The sequence below is a fragment of the Asterias rubens genome, chromosome 7 (genome assembly GCF_902459465.1).
Source record: "Asterias rubens chromosome 7, eAstRub1.3, whole genome shotgun sequence".
NCBI classification, from domain to species: domain Eukaryota; kingdom Metazoa; phylum Echinodermata; class Asteroidea; order Forcipulatida; family Asteriidae; genus Asterias; species Asterias rubens.
In genome coordinates this window covers 1,428,056-1,446,571 of record NC_047068.1, presented here as the reverse complement: position 1 = coordinate 1,446,571, position 18,516 = coordinate 1,428,056, and the positions used below count along the sequence as shown (strand labels likewise).

The 18,516-nt window shown below is 42.5% G+C and overlaps 1 protein-coding gene across 1 annotated transcript in view; it reads left to right on the top strand.

Moving 5' to 3' along the window:
* The window catches only part of LOC117292236 (serine/threonine-protein kinase SMG1-like), an 87,245-nt gene extending 70,147 nt beyond the window's left edge, over positions 1-17,098 (top strand). The window contains exons 59-72 of the mRNA XM_033774212.1: positions 342-596; positions 965-1,082; positions 2,209-2,309; positions 2,888-3,138; positions 4,561-4,704; positions 5,437-5,641; positions 6,343-6,467; positions 8,029-8,233; positions 8,989-9,208; positions 11,029-11,113; positions 11,945-12,009; positions 12,890-13,039; positions 13,919-14,085; positions 14,407-17,098. Coding sequence (XP_033630103.1) covers positions 342-596; positions 965-1,082; positions 2,209-2,309; positions 2,888-3,138; positions 4,561-4,704; positions 5,437-5,641; positions 6,343-6,467; positions 8,029-8,233; positions 8,989-9,208; positions 11,029-11,113; positions 11,945-12,009; positions 12,890-13,039; positions 13,919-14,085; positions 14,407-14,484 — 2,169 coding nt within the window. The 3' untranslated portion in view covers positions 14,485-17,098. The remainder of the gene's footprint in view (positions 1-341; positions 597-964; positions 1,083-2,208; positions 2,310-2,887; positions 3,139-4,560; positions 4,705-5,436; positions 5,642-6,342; positions 6,468-8,028; positions 8,234-8,988; positions 9,209-11,028; positions 11,114-11,944; positions 12,010-12,889; positions 13,040-13,918; positions 14,086-14,406) is intronic.
* Positions 17,099-18,516: the final 1,418 nt, after the last annotated feature.

The following is an 18,516-nucleotide window of genomic DNA, read 5'->3' as shown; positions in this document are numbered from 1 at the left end:
TCGCCCCGATGTTCCTGGCTGTGCCTGCTGAATGCACCGTAGCACCTTGTATACCCTTATAAGGTGCTAAATAATTGGGTCTCAGAATTCATCACTGCAATAACCTATCTTTCTGAAAGTTTGTATATACTCAGCGCCTTGAGTACCTTTTTTGGTAGATACGTGCACTATATAAGACTGCGATATTATTATTATTATTAAAACAAGGTCTGCTGGATTGGCCAGTTTTCTTTGTATTGTCCAAACCTTGTCTTAAGCAATTGGTTTGTTTCTCTGCTGGATTTGACCAGTGTTTGTGGGGGATAATGAGGTTTGAATCGAATTTAATCTAATCCCCCCAGGGTGATTTAGTCTCAGCCAGCGTCGTAGACGCCCTACGAACCAAATACAGTGCACTCCTACGAGTGCATGCCACTGACCCCTCAGAGACGGGTCAGACACCGCCCACCCAGGGGCAGGTCCTCCTGACGTTGATCAGCGCACCCTTTGCCAAGGTGGAGGCGAGCATTGCTGAGTTTGTGCTCAAGATGGAGCAGTTGGTTGTGCCGACACAGTGGCGGAAGGTTGACGTGATTCAAGAAGCTAAGAGCCTGCAGGTAAAGATTCTGATGTTAGGGAGGATAGGTCCTGCGATGGCAAGTGGTTTTAAAGATTTTTAATAAAACATGGAAGACCCCCTCACCAAAAATGAGGCCTGCAACAACACAACTAAGCCTGTGCGTTTATGGTTATTTTTGTAAATGTGCAACTGTTTTTCAAACGGTCGGTTAGCAGAAACAAAATTAAAAATATTCACCGAGTCTAGCTATTAGTCTATGTACTAGTTAGTTTCTCAAAAGAAAAATCCAAACTCACAAATCTTTTAAGATATCTCAAATTATGGCTATGGTCTCAAACCTTCCTTTGCCTCTAGAATGTGCCCTACTTATGAAATTGTATGCATTTGCTTTCATTGGATCCACAGTCGACTGTACTAAACGCCAACACCCAGCAGCTCCTGAGAGACTGGTCCTTCATCAAGCAGCTTGAAGCCACCCAGGAATTCCTGTTACAGTGCCAACAGTTTGCCAAAGCTACCAACGGTAGGTCTTTTATTCTCACTGAAAATAGTAACCGTTTAAAGACACTGGACACTATTGGTAGTTGTCAAAGACCAGTCTTCTCACTCAGTGTATCTCAACATATGCATAAAATAACAAACCTGTGAAAATGTGAGCTCAATTAGTCGTCAAAGTTGCTAGATAATAATGAAAGAAAAAAACACCCTTGTCACACGAAGTTGTGTGCTTTCAGATGCTTGTTTTTTTTTACCTCTAAACCTAATTCCTAATGGCAATGCCGCTATGTTTTCTTTGATCAGCTCTTCATCTTCTGTTTTGTCTTCTTTTTTGTCCCTCTTATGTTAAATGTAATCATAAATATCTCACTGATTGTTGTACAAAATCTCCCTGATTGAAAGATGCAAATGTAGGCAGCTCTGCATCTGCAATAAAATGGTTTGGGTACTTTTTGTAGAACACGAAACACAATGTCCACATATTTACATTAAACTTACATTAAACTTACACAGTTTGAAGATAATAATAGTAGATAGCTTCCCTTGAAGTATTACTTGCTGAGGTGCTGTAGTTTTTCAACAATGAGTACAAAAAGTCCCAAAAGTAATTGTCTTAATGAGACGAAAATTCTTTAAGCATGTACAACATTCCAGTATTTGTATACAATTATTTTAGCATGCACAACGTATTTACAAGTATTGTTATTTAAATACCAACCCTTTAAAGGAACACGCTGCCTTGGATCGGTCGAGTTTGTACATGAAAAGCATTCGAAACCGTTATGGTTAGAAAGAGATTTTAAAAGTAGAATACAATGTTCCACACAAATATGCCTCAAAAGTGCGTAGTTTTCCTTTTACTTTTTTGATCTAACACGGTCAGCCATTTTATGGAGTCAAGAACTTGACTCAACAAAATTGCAGACCGTGAAAGTTCGCTGAGTAAAAGAAACACAGTGCAAGTCTTTCCAACCATATTAATTTCATAACAAACTGTTTCAAACACTTTTTGAAAGACTAACTCGCCCTATTCAAGGCAACGTGTTCCTTTAAGCTGAAAATTGAAATTAACCGATACCCTCAGCGAGATTTGTTGGTCGGAAACTGAAAAGACCAGTGTTTTCAAGAGGTATTCTTTTCCTTCCCCTCAGGATGTCAAGATGAGGTAGCAGAGGTTCAAGTATCCCTCATCTCGGAGGCTCAGTTCATCAAACCCATCAAGAAGTTCATGGCTGGCTTGATCAGGAAGCAGGTAAGATTATTAACCATAGATAATTCTGCAATTTGGTTCTACCAATAGCCACCTACAGCTCCGAAATATGGACACTAAAGAAAGCGGATGAACAGAGATTAAGGGTTTTCTAGTATTGTGTTCACTGATTGACTTCCTTTCTCTCATCGATTCTCGACATCCTCATAGACCATTGGCATCTTATCCCAAACCATTGGTATCTGTACCTGCACACTGATCCACCAGCTGGGTCTAGACACCCTGGCGGAGATCAACGCTAGAGACTTAGGAGCCAACTCTTGTTTTTGCTAGATTCCTGTTTTTTATTATTTTGTCCAATATTGTGTTCAATGATTGACTACGTTTCTCTCATTGATTCTTGACATCCTTGCAGACCATCGGCATCTTATCCCAGACCATCGGTATCTGTACCTGCACACTGATCCACCAGCTGGGTCTAGACACCCTTGCGCAGATCAACGCTAGAGACTTAGGAGCCAACTCTTGTTTTTGCTAGATTCCTGTTTTTTATTATTTTGTCCAATATTGTGTTCAATGATTGACTACGTTTCTCTCATTGATTCTTGACATCCTTGCAGACCATCGGCATCTTATCCCAGACCATTGGTATCTGTACCTGCACACTGATCCACCAGCTGGGCCTAGACACCCTTGCGCAGATCAACGCTAGGGACGTAGGAGCCAACTCCAAGGCCTCCCTGGAGGATATGTGCAAGAAGACCATCGATCTGACCGTGCAGAATGGACGGGTGCAATCCCACCTCTATGGGGTCTTGAATAACTACACCAAGGCGTACGATGCAGGCTGGAGGACACTGGCTCAGGCGAGGTGAGTACTGGGTGGAGAAGGGGTACCTGGCCAGTGCAGTTTGGCAGAGTACTTCAGTTTGAGGAATCTGGCTCAGGCTATATGTGAGGGTAAATACAGGTTGAGTTGCAGAAGGGGTTGCCTGGCTATGTAGTTTGAGTGGGGCTATGTGAGGGTAAACACTGGGTTGAGTTGCAGAAGGGGTTGCCTGGCTATGTAGTTTGAGTCGGGCTATGTGAGGGTAAACACTGGGTTGAGTTGCAGAAGGGATTGCCTGGCTATGTAGTTTGAGTCGGGCTAGGTGAGGGTAAACACTGGGTTGAGTTGCAGAAGGGATTGCCTGGCTATGTAGTTTGAGTCGGGCTAGGTGAGGGTAAACACTGGGTTGAGTTGCAGAAGGGATTGCCTGGCTATGTAGTTTGAGTCGGGCTAGGTGAGGGTAAACACTGGGTTGAGTTGCAGAAGGGATTGCCTGGCTATGTAGTTTGAGTCGGGCTAGGTGAGGGTAAACACTGGGTTGAGTTGCAGAAGGGATTGCCTGGCTATGTAGTTTGAGTTGGGCTAGGTGAGGGTAAACACTGGGTTGAGTTGCAGAAGGGATTGCCTGGCTATGTAGTTTGAGTCGGGCTAGGTGAGGGTAAACACTGGGTTGAGTTGCAGAAGGGATTGCCTGGCTATGTAGTTTGAGTCGGGCTAGGTGAGGGTAAACACTGGGTTGAGTTGCAGAAGGGATTGCCTGGCTATGTAGTTTGAGTCGGGCTAGGTGAGGGTAAACACTGGGTTGAGTTGCAGAAGGAGTTGCCTTCCCATGCATTTTTCCTGCAGGTTTGAGGACTCTGAGTTGTTTTAGGTGAGGGGTGATACTGGGTTGAGTTGCAGAAGGGGGTTCCTGCAGGTTTGAGGACTTAGAGTTGTTTTAGGTGAGGGGTGATACTGGGTTGAGTTGCAGAAGGGGGTACCTGCAGGTTTGAGGACTCTGAGTTGGTTTAGGTGAGGGGTGATACTGGGTTGAGTTGCAGAAGTGGGTTCCTGCAGGTTTGAGGACTCTGAGTTGGTTTAGGTGAGGGGTGATACTGGGTTGAGTTGCAGAAGGGGGTACCTGCAGGTTTGAGGACTTTGAGTTGTTTTAGGTGAGGGGTGATACTGGGTTGAGTTGAAGAAGGGGGTTCCTGCAGGTTTGAGGACTCTGAGTTGGTTTAGGTGAGGGGTGATACTGGGTTGAGTTGCAGAAGTGGGTTTCTGGCCATGCAGTTTGGCCAGGTAACTCTTTTTATAAGACACAATTTTGAGGGTTTCGACTCGGCTGAGGTTTTTGAATTGTTGTGTTGTACAAAAAGTAGGTGAAGGCACTGATGGAGAGAGTTCCTAGAGGTCAACTTGGGTCTTTACATCCTTATTGATCTTAGTGACCCCTGACCTTTCACTGTATCCGACCCTTTTCAGGCAACAGCTGACCGCAGTCACAGCAAACCAGGAGAGTCTACAGTATGTTCAACTGCAGTTGGTGCGCTACCAGTGGTTATATGAAGACGTACTACAGCAGGCTGGCACACACAGACAAAACATGCCGTTCTTGCCCCCATCAAGGTACATGCGGGTTCAAAATTAACACACACAACTCTGCGTTGCAGTCACTGTGTTGACATTTCTTTGTTCTGTACATTGGAGGAAAATCATATTCTTCACTGTAAATAACACAGCGTTTCAAGTCCCTACGTTATGTGGACTTCTTTTATTTCTCAGGTCTACACTTTGTATGTAGCGTTAAAACTGGACCACAGGACTGAGGCCAGTGCTTTTAGTGTCTGCCTCGAACAGGGCCCAATTTCATGGCTCTGCTTACCGCCGAATTCTGCGCTAACGATCACGATTCCCCGCCTACGTCCAAGCGCCGAATTTCTGAGCTAGCCTTGTAAGCGCAAAATGCCGAGTAACACGGAGTACGCACGCGCAGAAGCCAAAATTCGCCGCTAACCCGTGAAATACGCTTGCTGTAAGCACAGAATTCTCTGCTTCCGTAAGCGCCGATTCTTTGCTTATGGTAAGCAGAGCCATGAAATTGGGCCCAGATCTTGTGTTTTTTTTTTTCATTTGTGTACAATCTGTAATAAACAATTTCTGGTTAGCGTTTTGAGTTTGTTTGAAGGGGATACATTTTTGTAGATCACATATTTTAACATGTTTTAATGTTGCAGTAAATTAGAGTTATGCGTTGTTTGATGTGTTTTATGTGGTAAGTAACAAATATTTAAATCCACAAAAAATTTTAAAAAGGTTTCTTGTAATAATTTTGTTTTCCTCCAAAATTAAAATCCACAGATCAAGCGTCATGTCCGATCTGCGCAAGCGGACTCAGGTACTTTCATCACTAGAGGGCGCCATAAAAGCGGTGCAGGATCGTGCCGACACTCAACAGAACAGCGTGAGCCAGCGATTGAAGTGGGCGGCGGGTGCCAATCCGACCTTGCACAATGTGATGCATGAGTTTGAGAAGGTGGTCCAAAACAGGTTGAAGAATTATGCAGTAAGTGTAGATAACTCGACTGAAGCATATTTTCCTAAACGGTTAAGTGGAGCTTGTGACTTCCAGTTAGCCATTTGAAGACACTGGACACCTTTGGAATTTGTCAAAGACCAGTCTTCTCACTTGGTGTATCAATGTATGCATAAAATAACAAGCCCTGGGAAAATTTGTGCTCAATTAGTCGTCAAAGTTGCAAGAGAATAGTGGAAGAAAAACACCCTGTGTTGTGTGCTTTCAGATGCATAGTAAAAAGCTTCAGCTAAAGTGATAAATTACCTCTTTCTCAAAAACTATGTTACTTCAGTGGGTCTCTTTTTTTTTACAATGTTTAATACTATCAACAGCCTCTCCATTTCTCATTACAAAGTCAGTTTTTATGCTAACAATTATTTTGAGTCATTACTAATAGTGTCCAGTGCCTTTAATCATTTACATCGATTCCAATCTGAACTATGAGCCGGCCTCTTAAGAAGTGAATGTCAAATTACCACAAAGGAATTGACTCCCAAAATGGCGGAAATGGTAGACACGCATTGTTTGGATCATGCAAGGGGTCAACATAAAATGTTTAAAACATCACACTGCATCCATTCTATGGGTAATGTCTCAGTTGTCTTAGCTGATATAAACATTGGGATTTGAATGGATTAAAAAGACTTTGACAAAATTAATATTAATAGCATTTTCTTCTTCTACAAAAGTTGGAAAATAAAAGATCTGCTGAGGTGGCAGCACTGAGTAACGCCATTCTACACTTTGAGGCATTGAGGACGAGAACCAGCGAGGCCATTAATGCTGAGACTAGCTTTGCTGCACTCCTTACAAGGTGAGTGTGCAGGAAGGCTTCCATGGAACGGGGGACGGGAGGCAAGGAATGCAATAATAATAAGGGAATAAAAGGGTAGCGACGAGTTCGGCAGGGTCGAATTGCCGAGTGATAAAGGCCCGAGCCGAATAGCGAGGGCCTTAAGCGCAAGGCAACGACCCTGCAAGGTTTTAAACGGACGTTTAAGAACGAGTCACTAGTCTTTTATTCCCATTCATAAATGCCTTTTTGTTAAAAAACATTTAAAAAATACAATTACAGACACTTTGGCAGTTGAAAATTCTAGGTTTGAAATATTTTTTTTCCAAAAACTTTGTGAAGAGTCTGTTGCGCGTGGGTTGTGTGTACGCACGAACGCTTAGAAATAGATTACGCGCGCGTGCTAAGAAGTAGATTACCCGCTGTTACTAACAGCTATGAATTGCGTTCCACGTGTGTCTTGCGCGCCTGACATGCGGAAGCCAGCCGGTTATAAACACTGGTCATTATCAACCGTTTAAACACCCCCATGTGACGCGCTCTCCACCAATAGGAGTAGAGAAACTGTCTGGGGTATTTATGAATAATAATTAACCGTTCTAACATAGTGCATAACACCGCGAAGGTCCCTGCGCGCTGTCAGTATTTTCCTACAAGGTATAATGTATGGCTATGTTTTGAAGTATGAGACCTATTCCTTTACATAGCACCATGTGTAGGCACCGTTGGCTTGTGCGTAAAGCGCTCGCCTCTTACCAAGGTGACCCCGGTTCGATTCCCGGCCGTGGCCATATAATGTGAGTTGAGTGATGGGTTGGTTCTCTGCTGTGCCACGAGGGTTTACCAGACTTTCCTCCTTCAGGAAAAAAATCAAACACTTTCGATCTTGGCTGTGCTCCGTGGTCATAATGGGTTGATGTGGCTGGCAGCTGAAGGCGCCCTTGCATGCCTGCTTCTCGAACACGTTGTCGCAATTCAGCTCTAGCTGGGAGTAAGGATGATTAGCCCCCCAAATTATTATTATTATTATTATTATTATTATTATTATTATTATGTAATGGTTTACAAGCTGCTGTGGTGCAGTATGCAGCCAATCAGACCAGGAACACAGGGGCGAACCCCTTTCTCTTTACGATAAACGCTCTGGGTTCTTTTACATGCACTCACAACACACATGCAATTTTACGTCCCATCCGAATATGAAATCATGCAAGGCACCTTTGATTTTCCTTTTTTTTTCATTATCACTATTTAACATTGGTAATAATATTAATACCCAGTCAGTTTCCCTTGTGGTTTATATTGATATCTGAAATGAAAAGTCGCATCCCCTTAAGGTGATCCCCTGGCTGCCACTTCCCAGGTTGTATCGTAATTTGGGTGTGATCCCTGGCTACACGGCAGTTTACGGTTTATGGCTTTTGACTGGCACCCTCGAGGGACACTGCCAACTGAGATAGCTCAGTTGGTAGAGCGCCGGCATGTGAATCCGGAGGTCGTTGGTTCGAATCCCACTCTAGTCAATTCGTTGTTCAACCGCAATAATAATAATAATAAAGATATCTGTAATATATCTTTACAGATGCCAGGAGAGCTGCAACAAAGCTCAGCTGTGCACCACTACCATCTCAGATCTGGAGCAGACTTTCGTCGACTTGAAGTCCCCGACGTCAGAACTGCCCATCGGTAAGAAATGGATGCGTAGTCTACTGGAACTACTGGAGCAGAGGGAAGCTGACAAGGAGAGTGCTGTAGCCGAACAGGAGGTCATGGTTCATAGTGGGAGGGTGAGTTTGGGAGAGGGGGGTTGGGGTAGGGGAAAGGGAGTGGGGATACTAAACAGTTGGTAGGGCATAGTTTACTGGAACTACTGCAGGAGAGTGCTGTAGCCGAACAGGAGGTTATGGTTCATAGTGGGAGGGTGAGTTTGGGAGAGGGGGGTTGGGGTAGGGGAAAGGGAGTGGGGATACTAAACAGTTGGTAGGGCATAGTTTCCTGGAACTACTGGAGCAGAGGAAGCTGACCAGGAGAGTGCTGTAGCCGAACAGGAGGTCATGGTTCATAGTGGGAGGGTGAGTTTGGGAGAGGGGGGTTGGGGTAGGGGAAAGGGAGTGGGGATACTAAACAGTTGGTAGGGCATAGTTTACTGGAACTACTGGAGGAGAGTGCTGTAGCCAAACAGGAGGTCATGGTTCATAGTGGGAGGGTGAGTTTGGGAGAGGGGGGTCGGGGTAGGGGAAAGGGAGTGGGGATACTAAACAGTTGGTCATAGACACTTGTGTCCTTGAGCAAGATGCTTTACTATAATTGCTTCTCTTCACCCAGCGGTATAAATGTGTACCTGCGAGGGTAGAGGTTTATATTGTGTATAAAAAAAACCCATTGGGGTGCCACGGGAGCTCAGGGCTGTATAATCCCCAGGGAGCTGAGAAAGATTAAAGGGATGTTATTGGCCCAATGACCAGGGGACTAATGTAAAGCACATTGATACGATTGTTGTAAAATGCACTATATAAGAACCAGATGTTGTTGTCATGAATAGGATGCCCTTCATTCTCAAATCGACGCGGTTAAGAACACGCTGTCCACTCATCACAAGCTCATGTCAGAGGTCAAGACTCACCTGAAGACGCTAGCCAGGGGGGAAGAGGATGAGGTTGAAGACGGTGGCCTCGGTAGTGAGGGAGTGGTCAAGACGTTCATGGTGGAGTACAAGGGCTACTCGGAGGAGTTCACATCTACTCTCAAGACGCTGTTGGTTGGTGAGTAGCTGTAGAGGGAGACGGATGTTCAGACTAGTATACAAATATTGACTGCTTCGAGTGCTATGGTTAAAACTATGACTCCCGAGGTGATCACCGGAGCGTTCTATTTTCCCTCGGCTTCGCCTCGGGAAAATAGAACGCTCCGGGGATCACCAAGGGAGTCATAGTTTTTAACCATTGCATGAGTAAAAGCAGTCAATATTTGTTTTATAACGCCCCAAACATTTCTAAATACTGTACTATTATTATTAAGTTACAGACCTGAATGCTACAATCCACGGACGACGCGAATACAGATTGCAAACACTTTTACTTATATGTGTTGTATGTAGTGTCGTGCAATCCGAAATGGTTACAGACTATTAATTTATCATCCTCGTACACGCAACGGACGTCTGGGTACTGCACGCCGTGTGCTAGTCTGTCAGACTAGCGCACGGCGCCGTGTGCTAGTCTTCGGACTAGCGCATGGCAAACCGACGCACTATCACACGGCCGTCGTCTAGCGAAACTAAGACATGTCATGTGACGCGCTCTAAACCAATGAGCAGGCACAATACTTGCAAGGGGTGTTATAATAGATTTTAGTAGCTAGGGCACTTTTCACACTATATTCCTCGGGGAATATTAGTGATCCTTTAACACTAGGATCACCTTACCCCTGAAATAGGCATCCCCTGGGGAACAGGCCTTGACAAAAGGCTACATATCAAAAGGCTACATAATTTGGAAGTGTCTTGGCCGAGCGGTTAAGAGCACTGAATTCAAACTCTGGTGTTTCTGATCAGCAGAGTGTGGGTTCGAATCCCCAGCCATGACACTTGTGTCCTTAAGCAAGACACTTAACCATTGCTCCGTCCTTCGGTTAGGACGTAAAGCCGTTGGTCCCATGTGTTGTGTAATGCATGTAAAAGAACCCAGTGCACTTTTCGAAAAGAGAAGGGGTTCGCCCCAGTGTTCCTGGCTGTGGCTGCTGTATGCGCCGTAGCACCTTGTAAACTATTATAAGGTGCTAAATAATTGGGTCTCAAAATTCATCACTGCAATTACCTATCTTTCTGAAAGTTTGTATAAACTCAGCGCCTTGAGTACCTTGTTTGGTAGATACACGTACGTGCGGTATATAAGACTTTGATATTATTATTATTATTATTATTATTATTATAATTTGTGAAATTTGTGTTTGGATGCTGAATAATTTCCTTAAGCTTAATGATCAAAAAACTAAAAATTTTATACCCGGTTCATGGCAACAACTCACTAAAGTTACTATTCCCCATGTTAATGTTGGTGACTCTGAAGTTACCGCTGTTACAAAAGCTTGTAATCTTGGTGTGATATTCGACTCTTCCATGACACTTAGTTCACATATTGCACGTTCCACCACATTTCACATTGGTGATATAGGAAGTAAGGAAATACTTGACACTAAATGCAACTGAGCAGAAAGTCCAGTCTGTTGTAGTTTCCAGATTTCTTCTCAACTTAGGCTAACGTTTTAATTTTTGTTATTGTATATTATTTTAATGTAATTGTTTGTATTTTAGCGCCATGAGCACTTTTGTGGATTTGTGCTCTTTATAAGTTTTCATTGTTATTATTATTATTATTATTATTATTATTATTATTATTATTATTATTATTATTATTATTATTATTATTATTATTATTATTATTATTATTATTATTATTATTATTATTATTATTATTATTATTATTATTATTATTATTATTATTATTATTATTATTATTATTATTATTATTATTATATCACTGTGCGCTAATGTTGTTGTCTTCATCATGATCACTTGCCACAGGTTCGTCTGAGGAGGATAAAGAAAGCATCTTGAAGTTATCTGAGATCGCTCCCAAGATGGAGATTCTTGAAGATCAAACCAAGAGGTCGGTTCCTCCATTCTCTCGTTATTATTCATTTAAAAATCACTAAAAAAGAGCAATAATACATTTTTTTTTCACAGGACTCCGGAAAGTACCGAGTATAAATTAATATTCTTTATCCCCGATGCAAATTTAACATGTCTAATAATACATGTACATACCAAAACAACTGATTGGTTGTCAGGCTTAGGTTTTGTGATAAGACCTTTCCACAAATCTCACAAAATAAATGCATTCTTTTCACAGTGGACACTTTGGTGCTCTAACTCTTGGACAATTTCAAATGTCTCCTTTTCAGATATCATATTTGTTAAATTCAATAAAGTGTTTTAAAGCCATTGGACACTTTCGGTAAACAGTAATGTCCAAGGCCCACACTTCGTGTATCACAACTTATATATAAAATAACAAACCTGTGAAAATTTAGGCTCAATCGATCAATCATCGGAAAAATAACGGGAAAACCCACCCTTGGTTCCGCACGTTTCGCCGTGTCATGACATGTGTTTAAAATAAATCCGTAATTCTTGAGAATGGAATAGTATTTCAAGAGAATTCTTTCACCATTACCTTCTGTAAACCCTGTAGGTTATTTGTAAATCTGTGAGTTTTTTTTTTTTTCTGTTTCGAAAGTGTCCAATGGCTTTTACATAAGATGCCTAGTTGTTTATTATACCATACATGTTAAAAACAAATTCGACGGGCTGATTCAACATGAAGCTTATCCACAAATCTCAATCTGTTCTACGAGAGTCGACTGTACCTAGTTTGATCAAATTTATTAGCAGGCCTGCTGAACATAATATACTTCATGCAAACTTTCTCTTCCTAAAGGTTGTGTGATCAACTGGTTGGTTTAGCTGCTCCATTGGTACCCAGACTACCCTTACTTGACCAAGGTAAACAACTTCAAAAACTGAATCACTTAATCGATTTTAGTTGAAAAATTGTTGAGCTTCAAATAGCTTCATTACCACTGGACGAAAAACTTACCATGATCCAACCCGGTCGAAGTTGGTAGTTGCTCGGGACAAGAGGATAATTTGGAAATTTTTTGCAACTTTTTGTAATGTGCTTTTGGTTTGTGGATCACTCTCATTTGAGCAGCCTTATATTGACTTATGCCAATTCTACACTTTTAATTCTAATCTGTAGTGCGGTAATTCATAATGTGGAGTGGTAAAACACAAACAAAACAGGGCTTATCACACAGCTTATTATGTCGCACTGATAATTGGGATGCGGGGTCAAACGCATAGAATTCAAACTTCTCCTGCTGACATTCAAATCTCTTGACCAATCCGCACCTCACTGTCTTCAAGATCCCCTTCATCTTTATGTACCTCATAGTACCTTCCGCTCCAGCTCTACCTCTCAACTAGTCCCATACATCACTCGCACAAAGTCTTATGGCCACCGCTCGTTCTCATATTCTTCACCCTCACTCTGGAACAACTTGCCGCACAACATCAGAACTGCTCCAAACGAGAAAGTTTTCAAACATCTGCTGAAAAAACTTACCTGTTTACTCATTAGTTTTTGTAAAGTGCTTCGGGACTGTTGTGTGAAGCGCTATATAAGTGCGGTTCATTATTATTATTATTAAGGTACATCTGCCAAGCGAGCAAGGTCGGTATTTGGCATTATTCTCGAGCCTGGAAGAGAAGTGAATTGAATGTTCAGGCTATAATTAATTTGCCCTTGGTATAACCACTCATTGAAACTAAACAACTACTGGAAATCTATTCTCACATGTCTTTTTTTTTCCAGCGCCCAAAGTGAGTGATGGTGCCACCCCTGTGGATGAGCCTAAAGATAGCAGTAATGGCAAAGGGAGTAAGACTGGTTCACCCATCAGATCCTCGTCAATACTAGGTCGAGGTGCCGAAGGGACCCCAGCCACGCCACCAATTGCCTCCAAAGCTGCTTGTGAGTTTCTTATAACCCCCCCCCCCCCCAAAAAAAAAAAAAAAAAAAAAAAAAAAAAAACTATAAAACTTAAAAAGTTAATTGTGACTCAACTTCACTGAGCCCATCACAATTATGATATCCCTTGTGATTTATTACTTAATTAAAGAAAAAATTGAAAACAAAATTGTTTGCTTCTCTACTTTTTTTTCAAACCCTTCTTCAAAGTTGTTTAGCAGATATAAACTGCTGAGCAGGGTTCCACTTGTTATTGACTGGTTACCTGTCAAACAAGATTGGTTTATTGTACTCAAATTATGTATCAATGTTTGCTTGATGACATTGCGCCATGTATGGTATTCGGTAAAACTTGTTCCCACTAAAATACTATTATACACATAGTGACTGGCAATGAGGTAACTAGTATACGTCTATTCCCCGGAGGGACTTTGAGTGACCAGAAGAGGGACCTATTTCCCGAGGTCTTAATTCCCGAGGTCTTAATTGTCAAATAAGAACAGAAATCTGGAAAAGAAAGGAAGTTTTGTAGTTGCTGTTCACAGTTCAAGTCAAGAGAGGGCGCTGTAACCGGGCACTATTTTCAAAGACTAGTGCCCACTCGGGTACTAGTTCCCGCAAAGCACGCGGGCACGATCACTAGACTATATTAGTTAATCCCACGTGACCATGTTTCAGCCAACCAGAATACAGAACAGGCAAGAGATGTGTTATAATTTCATTTATTCTTCTGATGTAAGTTACATTAATAAATGTTGAAATAAATGTTGAAATAAATGTTAATTAAATGTTAATTAATAATTAATGTACACTCACTCCATTTCTCTGTTTCTTCTCCCTGCAAACTAAGCTTACTAGCTTTTTTTTTTATATATCCCTCAGTGTTAGCACAGCAGCCCAAAGGCTCTCCGTCCGTGATGCGCGATCCACGGACCGGTAAGGTGATCCAAGTGCGCAACACCCACGCCATCAACGTGTGGCGTCGTGTTAAGGGGAAGCTTGACGGAAGAGATCCTGACCCTTCAAAGAGACTGAGTATACCTGAACAGGTAAGTTGAAGAGGAATTAAGCCACTAGGATAGTGGATTAAGAGATAATCTCTGTAGGTTGGTTGGAGAGGGATTAGAGTAGGCTAGTTCATTAATGTTGTGTTCCCATTGGACTTTGTTGTTGTTAGAGTACCGTGACTTTTCTGTAGAATGACAAAACTAATTCCAATAGGGATGCATGATAAACTGACCTGGGGACGCATGGTAAACTGACCTCCATGACAACCTACCGTCATCGTTATGTAAGACAAACAGGCCAAAAGAGGTCGCGAAAGACTTCTGCATATTTTCATTCTTGCTCTGATCCTCTTCCCCTTTTAGGTGGACTTTGTGATCAAGGAAGCAACCAGCCTAGACAACCTGGCTACACTCTACGAAGGCTGGACTGCATGGGTCTGAAACCTAGACACCAAACATCCTGTGGTGTTATGGAAAAGCAAAGTACAACTGGATACAGACCAGTCTGCCCCAAGGGAAAACCATCCAGGTGGTCACATCACAGCCGGATCCAACTTGTTCCAACCGGTTCCAGCTAGATACCACCTCATCATAAGGATACAAAATTCCCCCACAACACGCCTAGCTAGCTATGGAAAGCGGCAGGAGGCGGTTGTCTTAAAGGGGTTGTAACAGCAAGGTACTTGGGAGGATTTATAATAAAGTAGAGAGAGAGAGTGGCGTCCCCTCTTTAAAGGTATGTCCGCAATTATCATTTATAGTTGTCTCATCAGGAGGCCAGACAGTCACTTTAAAGAGCGGGATGTGGTGGTCGGATCGAAAACCAATTTGGCAAGACCCAAGATTGGAGTATTGTCCACCAATCCACTTCAAAATTAGACACGTCCGGGGGCCATTCATGAACCAAAATCAAGTGTGATGGTCCCCCGGGGGGAATCCGTCCTCATGTCTGATTAGTAGAGGTCGTTGCAGAGAGAGAAAATTCTGATGTTTGTTCTTGTTGTTATGGGAACAGTGTTTTTTCGTCAGTTGAGTGTTTTTTGTTTACGACACGAAAGACTTGGTTACTTTTAGCAGTTAAAAATATGTTTATTCCGACGCTAATTTACTCGGATTCTGATCATTTTGAATAGATGACGAACATGTTTACATTGGATGAGTAGGGATTGGACGGTAACTTTTAGATTTCCAGAACTTGAGATTCTAGAAAAGAGTGTAAAGATCTTACTCTCTTGCTTGCTAGTTTCTTAGCATGGAAAGCTTTTTCTGAGCAGGTACTTGTTACCGGCCCAAAATGGTGTGTTAAAAAATACATTGACATAACTGGTACTCTGGTAATTTTTTGCTTAGCGAATAAATTTGCTAAGCAAAATGATCTCTGTAACAGCTTATAAAATTGCGCGGGCCCTGGTCTCGGTCTCCCATAGCAGCTTCACCTAAAATTCAGTTAGTCTTAGAAAGTTTTAAACTTGGGGCGAACTTGCACACACAAAAATAAATACAAAAGTTTGTGAAAGGGGCACCCAATACGTCTCAAAACTCTCCCATTACTAGAAGGCCACAGATTCATGTGCCCCCTCAGAAATATTCCAACATATTTTCCAAGGGTGGTGCTCTTTTCAAAATGGAAGTTGCCTTGGCCGCTTGACGAATGAGGATCCAGGCATGCTTCGCAATTAGCTGCATGTGTTATGGGTTAGATTAAGAGCCTAAACCATCATATACAAATATGGCTTGAAAGTTTGCACGGTGGAAAGAAATCACGTCAGAAATTTACGATGACGCCATAAAAAAAATAGTTGGATCTCTTTTGAGTGATTCATGGTTTTGAGAAGAATGGGTGAACTCAACGTTTCGGACAGTTTACTTCGTTCCTTGTCTTCAGACGAGCTTAACAGGAAATATCTGAATGGAGGAATACAGAAGTCTGATAAAATTTAGACCTGTGTGTCGCCCTGTAAGCACAGAATTCCGCGGTTGACGCAGAGTAAGTGAAATTGTCCTCGGGTCGTTCTGACTCAGCGCAAGCCGAGACAACATCCACATGGCGTTCGATACTTGTACGGAACCGCCCTATGGGCCTAGAGCTTCAACTGCATGCTTCACTTGTAATGTATTTATGTATTTGTTTGGACGAGAGTGTCATTGTTACATTCTCAGGACAATACAGATTTCAAATAATAAACCACAAGGAAATCTGACTGGATAAATTTTAAATGGTTTGGAGTTCAACAAATACAAATTTGCTGGAGTGGGATTTGAGCCAACAACTTCTAGATTAACATGCCAGCACTCTACCATTTGAGCTTTCTATCTAATCCTTTGTTGGCGGTCTCGCTCAGTGCAAATCTCAACACATAGTTATGTAATGCTTCTTTTCACTGCTACCCGAATTTGAGGCTCAGAACACAAATGGGTGAGCGTGAAAGGTGGAAGAACAGCATGGGACCTCTTTCAGGTGGCAACGTGGACATTTTGAAATGTCATCGAGGCATTTTGGTTTTGTTACCTTTTCAAGTCATAACCAGGTAAACAATCACAATCTTAGCGTTTTCCAATGTAAACATGGAATATAAAAAGGGGTTTTCCCTTTCGTCTATCTTTGTTCTTATTTCTTGTCCTGTTTTTTTTTATCTTGCTTGATGATGAATGTTTCAAGCAGTTTACCTTTTTGCGTTCAAATATTCCAATGAAATTTCCTTATAGGCTAGATTTAGAAGAATCGATAAAATCTAAAAGTGTTTGAGGAAAATTTGGTTCCCCCCAAAAAAGGAAGCCGTATAAAAAAGGGTCAAAGTGTGCAGACAAAGCTTTCATATGAGGGAAACACCAAGAAAGCGAAAAAAAACTAAATTTGTTTCGTACATTTTCTCAATGGAACTGGAAAGAAAAAGTCTTTTTGCCCAAGCATCGCCAATTCCTCTAAAATCCATCCTGTGGTTTTAGTGAATCAAGTTCATCAATACCATACTAACCATGCTTGGCTTTGGACTGAGTTTCAGGACAGGCTTTTGACTTGGCTTGGGATAGGGCTTTGGGCTGGGCTTGGGGCCGGGCTTGGGGCCAGGCTTGGGGTCGGGCTTTGGGCCAGGCTTGGGGCCTGGCTTGGGGCCAGGCTTGGGGCCGGGCTTGGGGCCAGGCTTGGGGCCAGGCTTGGGGCCGGGCTTGGGGCCGGGCTTGGGGCCGGGCTTGGGGCCAGGCTTGGGGCCGGGCTTGAGGCCAGGCTTGGGACCAGGCTTGGGGCAGGGCTTGGGGTCGGGCTTGTGGCCGGGCGCGCTTGGGGTCAGGCTTAGGAGTTTTTTTTGGGTTAACCATCAGCTGAAGGATTTTGATTGATTCATAAATACTAACTAATTTTGGGTTAAACTGAAGAATGTCTTTTACTAACTGAGATGTTACTCAGGTACCATTTGCAGAAAAGTTCAAAAGGTACAAAATATTCTGGATTGCTAATAGTATCAACAAATTTGTGTTTTGTGATTGTATTGTAATATAACACTGGTAGTTGGTGTAATTTATGCATGGCTTTAAATGTAGTTACAGTGCAAGTTAAATGCATTGTTTTAATTGTTATGTAGTAATGTGTATGGGTAATGTTAAGAGGATACACCTGTCTAGTTTAATCAAGTATTCAAAAATACCTCAGACAGTTTCGCTATTCCTATTGGTGGAGAGCGCGTCACGTTGGGGTGTTTAAACCGTTGATAATGACCAGTGTTTAAAACCGATTGTGAGCGGAGACCCCGCGCTAGTCTTGATGCAAGTGGTTTCTTGTTACGGGCGATGCAGGCGCTGTCGGTGAGTTGGCCGCGCTGTGTGTGAAAGGAAAACCAGCGAATATGCACCAAGACTATACGCGCATGCGCATGAACGGAACCAATGGCCGCATGCGCGCATGCCGGGTCGCGTCTATAGGCCAGTGCGCCCTCTAGTTCTTATATATAACTCTATGGAAACAGTCCACACTTAGTCCAAACAAGGTATTGAGTTTCTGGCTATGCACAGAGTTTGAACCTGTAAACATCTTTGGCGTACAGGGTCCAAAAGAGGGGGGACCCAGGGCCGCAAGCCATATTCAGGAACTCTTTTCACATACTACATACTTCAAGTCTCATCCCTGCACTGCCTTAGAGCTAGCTTGGCTGGTACTGTTGCTGATGTCCTGCTGTGAATCATATTGTTAGAGGTTTTTGGAACACCAAGTTTTAAACTTGACATTTATTTCCCTCCACTTTGTATCTCATTAACTCATTCATGTACCGAGGTTTTTTAAGTTAGGAAATTAGATGCTCCACTTTTCCAAGGTACATGTACTAGAAATGAGTACACACATGAGTTTAGTGACTGGCCAGCAGGACCCGTTACATGTACATGTAGCTTGTCATTTTGCTAGTCCATCAGTTTTTTACTGGTTCAAATGCTTTTCCTGACTGCACTTGCCAGTCAGATCACTGGGAGTGAAGAGTGACTGAT